Source organism: Setaria viridis, chromosome 4 (assembly GCF_005286985.2).
Source record: "Setaria viridis chromosome 4, Setaria_viridis_v4.0, whole genome shotgun sequence".
NCBI lineage: Eukaryota > Viridiplantae > Streptophyta > Magnoliopsida > Poales > Poaceae > Setaria > Setaria viridis.
In genome coordinates, this window is record NC_048266.2 from 34,185,896 (window position 1) to 34,194,197 (window position 8,302).

At 46.8% G+C, this 8,302-nt stretch overlaps 1 protein-coding gene across 2 annotated transcripts; it reads right to left on the bottom strand.

The window, feature by feature from the left end:
* Positions 1–592: 592 nt before the first annotated feature.
* On the bottom strand, positions 593–6,105 carry LOC117852078 (DEAD-box ATP-dependent RNA helicase 52A). 2 transcript variants are annotated; one of them, XM_034734006.2, is made up of 6 exons: positions 5,546–6,105; positions 3,565–3,648; positions 3,033–3,275; positions 2,565–2,732; positions 2,352–2,465; positions 593–1,686 (listed from the first exon to the last, which is right to left on the bottom strand). In XM_034734006.2, exons 1-6 carry the CDS (start codon positions 6,080–6,082, stop codon positions 949–951), a joined length of 1,884 nt encoding a protein of 627 aa, XP_034589897.1. In that variant the 5' UTR covers positions 6,083–6,105; the 3' UTR covers positions 593–948. The 2 variants fall into 2 exon arrangements, with proteins under 2 accessions (XP_034589897.1, XP_034589896.1); XM_034734005.2 differs by having other exon boundaries at positions 2,352–2,471.
* Between the last annotated feature and the right edge of the window lie 2,197 nt (positions 6,106–8,302).

The window sequence follows — 8,302 nt, forward strand, 5'->3', positions numbered from 1 at the left end:
GGATATAGTGGACTTTTACCAATAAATAAGTTTAAAATAGTTCCGGCTCCAAACAAGATATAAATTTTAGAAATTTTAGTGAGTACAGGTTTAGTCCATCCGAACATGTCCTGGACCGTCATTAGCTCCTTCAAATTTGGGCGCGCGATTAGTGCGTAATAATATCCTTCTGTTTGAGCGAGGGTCACTGCTCGCTGGGGGCCTTCAGCAAAGGAGCTCGCTGACGTTGCTTGTGCAGATTCAGCAAAAGGAGCTCGCTGGCAGTGACAGTGCTTGACGGGCATTCATCGATGCCACGTTGTCTGGTCTGTAGAGCTAAGCAGCTCCTGCAAAAGGCACTCCGAGTCTCAGGGCTTGTTTGCTTGCGATGCTGGCGCATGCAGCTTTGCTCGGGCAGGGTCACAGCCGAGTTGAGCCTCCGAAATCGGACGCCTGGGACCGCTGCTGGAGCAGACAACCTTTTCCAGGACTTGAAGCAAACAAGCCCGGAGCATTCGATTTCAGACTACATGGGAGCCAGCATCAGAATAGCTGGTCTGCACACCCAAGAGTTCATTTGAAAAGAAAAAAAATTCACAGGACCAACAGGCACTGAAACTGAACGGGTCCGCCTTTGATTGAACAGCAAAAATAGCAGTGTCACTTGCCCCCTTACAGACCACACCATAGGAATACATATAACCTTCAAGTTGAATCACCAAGTGGGTTCCCATTGTGACAATACCGCCACCACACCAACGCAAAACCAAAACCCCCAACTTGAACCGTCTGCCAATTGCCCCTGTGCACCACCACCCACCACCATGGCAATGTGTACCACAGGACAAGACGAGGACCGGCAAGGCAAAAGGACCAGCGAAGACCGAGCTACTTCCAGAAGTGCCTACGTATTTTACCAGGGATATATGTATATGTACGGTATGTGCACTGAGCATACGCGCGTGCAGGCTAGTCCCAGCCAGAGGCGCTGATGTCCGTGGTGCCCATGGGGTACGATGGGTAGTACCGCGGAGGAGGAGCACTTGATCTGAAGGAGCCGCCGCCGCCACCATCGCCACCACGAGAGCTGCCGCCGCCACCACGAGAGTAGCCGCCGCAACCACCACGAGAGTAGCCACCACCACGGCAAGAGTAGCTGCCACCACCACCGCCACCTGAGTAGCCACCACCACCGCCGCCAGAGTAGCCGCCGCCACCACCACCACCTGAGTAGCCGCCACCACTGTCGTAGTCACCACCGCCACCAGAGTTGCCGCCGCCACCACCACCATAGCTGTAGTCACCACCGCCAGAGCTATAGTCACTGCTGCGGCGGTAGTCTCTACCGCCAAACCCACCACCACCACCCCTTCGGCCTCTTCCACCGTAGCTTGAACCTCCATAGCACGGCCTGTCAGCGTACTCCACGAGCCACTTGGGCACGTCACGCTTCGCCTCAGTCATCAGCTCCAGCAGGCCCTTCGCCAGGGGGTGGTTCGACTCGGTGAAGAAGGCGGTAGCCTTTCCAGCCTTCCCAGCTCTCCCGGTTCTTCCGATCCGGTGTACGTAGTCCTCAATGCTCTTTGGGAGATCATAGTTAATCACATGACCCACATTCGGAACGTCCAGGCCCCTTGAGGCTACATCAGTAGCTACCATGATTGGAGTGGCGCCACTCTTGAAGGATCTCAGAGCGCTCTCCCTCTCCTACAAAATGGGAAGCACAAACAAATGAAATCATACAGACCAAAAGGATTCTTCAAAAAGTTAGACCTCTACTTAAAAACGGGATGCACAAACAGGATAATTCTATGGCAAAAATAACATAGCAAATGAGAAAACATCTACTGGCAGCAACTGATTAAATGGCTGTGCTGGAAGTACCAACACAGCACCATGTACCTTATACTATATCATGGTAACAAGTAACATGTGAATCATGGACAGTTGGATTCAAAAATGTCAAGCCATGTAAGAGCAGCAATTTTCAGTCACAAGTGATACATGACAAATACAAACACTAAAATCATTTAACAAGACAATTGATGAATTGGACATTAGAGGTAGATTAAGCAATAGTAGCAAATGATGAATACTAAGATAATACAGGTGCATGAAGTAGGCAGAGTAAATTGTTGGTGCAAAAAAGGATCCATCATCTTCATAAAACAGAAATACTGTTTGAACCCTTCAATGTACTTGAAATGAAAACAGATGATCCAGTATAAGCTTGAGTGCTGTAGCAGTGAGGCCACAGAAGACATAAAACCAGCACGGCAGATATCTCAAACTACAATCGTGCGCGCAATCTTGGGTCTATATGTATAGTTAAGAACCAGCAGGGCAATTACTAGAGTGACAAATGTATTCACCTGCTGTGTTCTGTCACCATGGATCGCTGTTGCAGGGAAACCTTTTGAGTATAGCCAATACCGCAATGTGTCAGCTTCCCGCTTCGTCTCCACAAAGATCAATGTTAGGGGTTGCTGCAGCTAGACAGACATGCACGTTAACATGAGGAGTCTTAATGCAAGAAATGGCAAACATATCAACTTAAATCCAAAATGAGAACAGCTATCATATACCTTGCTATTACCCCCACCAACAGATTGCTTGTGTAAGAGTTCTAGCAGGAAGCCTCTTTTCTCCTTATCATTAACAAACTCAATTTTCTGCTCAATTAGGTCAGTGCTTGACCCAACCCTCCCAACAGTGATAAATATGTAATTGTGCAAGAAATCAGAAGCCAGTCTCTGCAGAGAAAAAACATCAAGTTAAATATGTATCAATTTAACAACAAACAGACAGACTATAGCAGCACAAATCCAAAACAAGCATTCTTTGTGCCATACCAAATTTAAGTGATATCTACTTCTATTCAAAAAGAGAAGTGCTATTTACTTGCCAGTGTTTTTATAACCATGCATCAATAGAAACTAGAAAGTCTAAAGTTTGCATGTTACAACAGGAAACAAGAAAATTATCCAACTGTAAAAACACTGCTAATGCTACTTCACATAAAAAACAGACAGTAAGTAAACATCTTCCTCTACCTGTATTTCGGGTGGGAAGGTTGCGCTGAAGAGCATAGTTTGTCTTACAGACTTTTTTGGCATATTCATCATATCAACTATCTTTCTTATCTGAGGCTCAAACCCCATATCCAGCATTCTGTCAGCCTCATCCATTGCCAGGTACTTAATCGCCTCAAGAGAGATCTTTGATCGTTCAACCATGTCCACAAGGCGTCCAGGTGTAGCAACAAGAAGATCGACACCCCTCTCTAGTTCACGCAGCTAAAAACAGCAGGCATGAAAAAACATATGTCACATAAATATTGGAATAAGATAAACAAAGTACACATGACATGAACATTTACAAAAGCCCTATGTTGAGCGCCATATCAAGAAATTGCAGGTAAAATGACCTCTGCCAGATATTGGAAGTCAAATTTTCCAGAACTCTGTTCTGCTTCTACACTTACTGAACAACTGAACTTGACAATTAAACTAGTCTGCACAAATCAACAATGAAACAACAAGGCTTGTTCCGAAAAAGCAAACCAAGCAAGAAAGCAGCAATCACCTGATCATTCATTGGTGTTCCCCCATAAGCTACCACAACTCTGAGTCCAGTTTGGAAAGAAAACTTCTTGGCCTCCTCATTAATCTGAAACATGAAACCACAAACCACTAAGTTCAACCACACATAACAATATAAATATGAAACAAACAAAGATTGCTTCATAATCACCACTTAATGCCCTTAAAAAAGGGAAATTAATAAGAAAACATACAAAAAGTAAGGAAACACAGGCCAAATTGAAATACCAACAGGCGCATCCTTAGGAAACACAGGCCAAATTGAAATACCAACAGGCGCATCCTTAGGAAATACAGGCCAAATTGAAATACCAACAGGCGCATCCTTAAACATAGAATTGCAAACATAGAATTGCAGATACTGATTCATATAACTATATATTAAAAAGTGACCAGTGAAACTAGCATCCCGACAAGAAATCCACACATGCACAAAGTGCTTGTAGAAAATGACCTTAGCCTAGGGAACAGGAGCATGCACTGACGTGTGCGAATTCACACATCAATAGTCCAAATATTGCACACAAGAAATGATGGAAAGCAAAACAACTCGAGTCAGAAACATAGTCAAATGGCATGAGGCCTTTCCTGCATTACAAAACATGTCCAGTGTTTTGTGGAAGCATTCAGAGCAGCATGATGCACAATTAAAGCAATTTAGCAAGTAGTGAATACAATTTTGATCCACACAATGAAACAATGCCAACAATCCTCGAACCGGCATATGAAAATAAAAACAAATCCTAACACAACAGGCTTCACTTGTTCAGAAAAGTGCAAACTGTCTGTCCAGACAAGGGGCATGACATTTTGACAGGAAACTCTAATCCTATGCAACTATAACTAATAGATACTAATGCTGCCATGTACTAATTGTGCATATAGCAGTTTCTACCATGCTAGAATGGATAATAGAACATGCCAGATGATAACTTGCTCCAAAATTATACATCTGCAGCAAAGTCTACTATATCTTTCCATTGAAATCTACTGTGCCGATAAGAATTTCACCAATTCATATCAAGTGCAAAAGTCAAACTAGTGAAACCACAAGCAGCATGGGCAGCTACCTGCTCAAAACAAAGTATTGAAACAAAAGGCAGATAAGCACTTGAAAGTTCTTAAAGGATACAAAATCTCATCCACAAACAATAGAACTCAAGCCCACCCAACAATCAGCATAACATTTATATAAATGAAACCCATCAAGATCAATTTCCTAATGAGCTCACTGTGCAGTATGAATCTGACAATTACAGTAGCAGGTGCTCTTGAGAAACACTAAGCGCACAGATGAAAGAAGGTGAACATGTAAAAGATACCCACATTACAACGTAAAAAATGCTGCTACAACTTATACACAAAAGAACAGAAAAACAGAAGGGGCCAAAATGTGGGAAGGGTCAGAGTTTCTACAGGAACACAATCTACCAAAATCAACGCCCAACAAGTACAGCTAGCAGAAGCAATTAAGAGATGCAAACAAGCTCTACCACAATCACAGGCAACGTTACACAATCTACATTAGCCAGGCGCAATAATATATGCCCCAACTAAATCGCACAAAATTCAGCAAGGACTAGAGGCAAAACCCCAATTACCAACTCGCACACATACTAATCTACACCGATACATAGGCACGCATTCTCCAAAGCCCAAACACCACGCGCACCGAGGGGCGTGAATAACCAACTAGATTGCGCATCATACGTACGCGAGCATCCGCATACACAATGCGCAGCTACGAATGCGGGCATGCACACCACAGGACCCCAGGACTACAAGGACAACAACAGCACGGTGACATCTACACCAGCTTGGAACAAGCAGGAACACACGGACGAAAAAAATCTACGAACCGCGAGGGCGCACGGCCGCACTAATCAGCGTGAGAACACGCCGCATCCCACACAAAACGGCGACGAAAATGCAAGAGAGCGAACCGAGGACGAATACGCGTTTACCTGGGCTGCAAGCTCCCTGGTGGGCGCGAGGACGAGCGCGCGCGGCTTCGCCCTGCGCTCGAAGGACCCCCTGTCCCGGCACCCGTACCCTCCCGCCGCCGCCGCGACGAGGCCGCTGACGACGGGGAGGCAGAACGCGGCGGTCTTCCCGGACCCGGTCTGCGCGCACGCCATGAGGTCCCTCCCGGCCATGGCGATGGGCATCGCGTAGCGCTGCACGGGGGTGGGGCTCTCGTACCCGCAGCGCGCGACGTTCCGGAGCACGGCCTCCGCCAGCCCGGCCGCCTCGAACCCGTCGGCGGGGGGCGGCGCGCCCTCCCCGCTCACCTCCACCGGGATCTCGTACTTGTCGAGCCGCCGCTCCCCGCCGCCGCCGCCGATGTCGAGCCCCTCCACCGCCTCGGCGAGCCCGCCCGCCCCCGGCGCGCGGTCGTCGTCGCCCCCGCCGCGAGGAGCAGGTGCGGGCGTCGCCGTCCTGCGAGAGCGGACCGGGACCGTGCTCCACGCGCCGCCGCCGTCGCCTCCGTACGACGCCATTGGTGGCCGCCTCCTCTGCTACCACCAACCCACCACTAAAACCCCAATGCCTTTAGAGAGGAGAAGGGAGGCGGAGCGGCCGGTGTGTGTATATATATGTAGGCGTGTGTGTGTGAAGAGAGAGAAGGCGGGGGTGGTATCGTGGGATGCGTGTGCGGGGAGTGGTTGGAGGTCTGGCTGCACCCGGTCCATGCACCTCTCGTAGAAATCCACCGTTGGATCTCGGGTTCCGCGGCAGACGGACGGTCCGGGCTCCGGGTGCCAAAAGCAGAGAACATGGGTGGGTGCGCGTGGTCTACGAACCTGAGTACCTCTCCGCCGTCGGATGGGGAACGCAGGCCCTTGATGCCGAGGCGGTGGCGGTGGCGGTGGCGCTCGGGCTTCCGGCGTGAGGGGGTGTGGAGCCCACCGCTCTGCTGTTCTGACACCTGGAGCGCGGCGTCTATGCCTACCTGTGAGCTGCCTACCCGCCCAACGGGGGGAGGCGAATATGCGCGGGTACGGCATGGGGTGGCATGCGCGCCCTCCGGTTTCTTTTGGGTTCCTTGGAAACCAAGGAGGCTTGGGGTTTTTTCCTTCTTTTTACCAGAGGATCAGAGGATGCTTGCTACCAGGCATTTTGAATCATCACGGTGAGTTATTTCTTCTGAGCACTTGCACACGTCGGCACGTCGCCAACTCGCCATCAGAGCAGTCTAGCTGTTTCTTTTTTTTCTCGACCTTGAGAACGAGTGTATCAAAATGGTTTGGAATTCTCGTTTCAGTTTTTAGATTTGAAATTAACATGGAATGAAAGTCTCTTTTTAATCATAATTTCTTCTCCACTAAAATCAACGTTGAGAATGTGAGGAGATCGGGAGCACCTAAGAACATTCCTAGCTAAGTACTATCATATATTAATATTTGAAATTGTAGGTTCTTTTCTCTTTCATATGTGTGCACTTGTGCATGGCATCGTGTGGTGGATGAGATAATGCACACATATTTGTATATACTTGTATTCATATGGTTTTGTAAATAATCTATTTTGTTACGTGTATCCGTATGACACATGTGAATAATCTATTTAGTCCTGTGTTTATAAATCTAAATACAATTGTTGGTGCATGATAATAACACATTAGCATATAGCCATTTTTATCCCTGTCCCCCATCCCTTCTTTTTACAAATTGTAGCTTGATTATACAAAATTGATATTTGATCCTATTTTTTTCTATAATATTCTCAAGAATAACAAGATCATAGTCACTAGCAAGTGCATATAAATATGAATCCAATAGTGTCAATTTGGTGGAACATTCCTTATGCATGTACTCCATCCCTTCCAAATTAAAGGTGATTTGAACTTTATCCTAAGCCAAACTTCTCTAAAATTTGGCCAAGTTTTTAGGAAAAATACACTAACATATACGATATTAAATAGATGCACTATCAAGACACGTATTGGTGGATTTAACGAAATAAATTTAATATTGTAGATGTTGGTGCATTTTACCATAACTTAGTCAAAATTAGAGAAGTTTGGCTTGCAGCAAAGTTAAAATGCCCTATTGGAAGAGGGGAGTACTACAATTGTCAGTAAAGGCGTAAACTTAGATAGCCAAACCATGTTATATTTTTTTAATAAGTCAAACCATATCATATAAAAAATAGACGAAGGCGGCACTGTTTTCATATAATAATATTTATTTTGTTTCCAAAATGGCACGGGACTTCTAAAAACAATTACACTGAATTCCCTTGATTCCTTCTCGGCCAAACATTCTGCCAACGGAGTCATCAAGTGTTGCTTCAACTTCCGCTAAAAAAACCCCCCACCATACATTGAACTTTGATGAGGAACACCCCCCCCCCCCCCCCCCCCCCCTCGCTGGAATAACCATGGCCAACGACTCAACACATGGTGTTACGCCATGTCATGGCACCTCGCCTTCCTTCTTTTGGTTTCTGAACATGGAGCTCAGATGCTAGACGGACGAGGAGACGACGCGAAAGTGTGAAACCGTGCTGAATTATTGTGGCCTATAAATGAAGAAGAGCGCACTGCTCGACACCTTCAATTATCGGTTTCTATTTCAAGAAGCAGGTAGCCCAAATTGTGATAGGGCTGGCAAGCACGTGGAGCCGCCCATGCCCTGCTGCCGTATCCGTTTCGGGCAAAAGGGTTAACGCACTACTACCTCCAGAGAACAGAGAACAGAGACCAAACACGGTAGCCC

Bases quoted from the DNA above. Each gene is read 5' to 3' on its own strand.
- LOC117852078 (XM_034734005.2), bottom strand. From the start codon at position 6,082: ATGGCGTCGTACGGAGGCGACGGCGGCGGCGCGTGGAGCACGGTCCCG. The intron at 3,276-3,564 runs GTGATTGCTGCT...TGCTGTTTTTAG, and splicing joins GAACACCAATGAATGATCAG to CTGCGTGAACTAGAGAGGGG. The intron at 2,733-3,032 runs GTAGAGGAAGAT...TTTTCTCTGCAG, and splicing joins CCTTCCCACCCGAAATACAG to AGACTGGCTTCTGATTTCTT.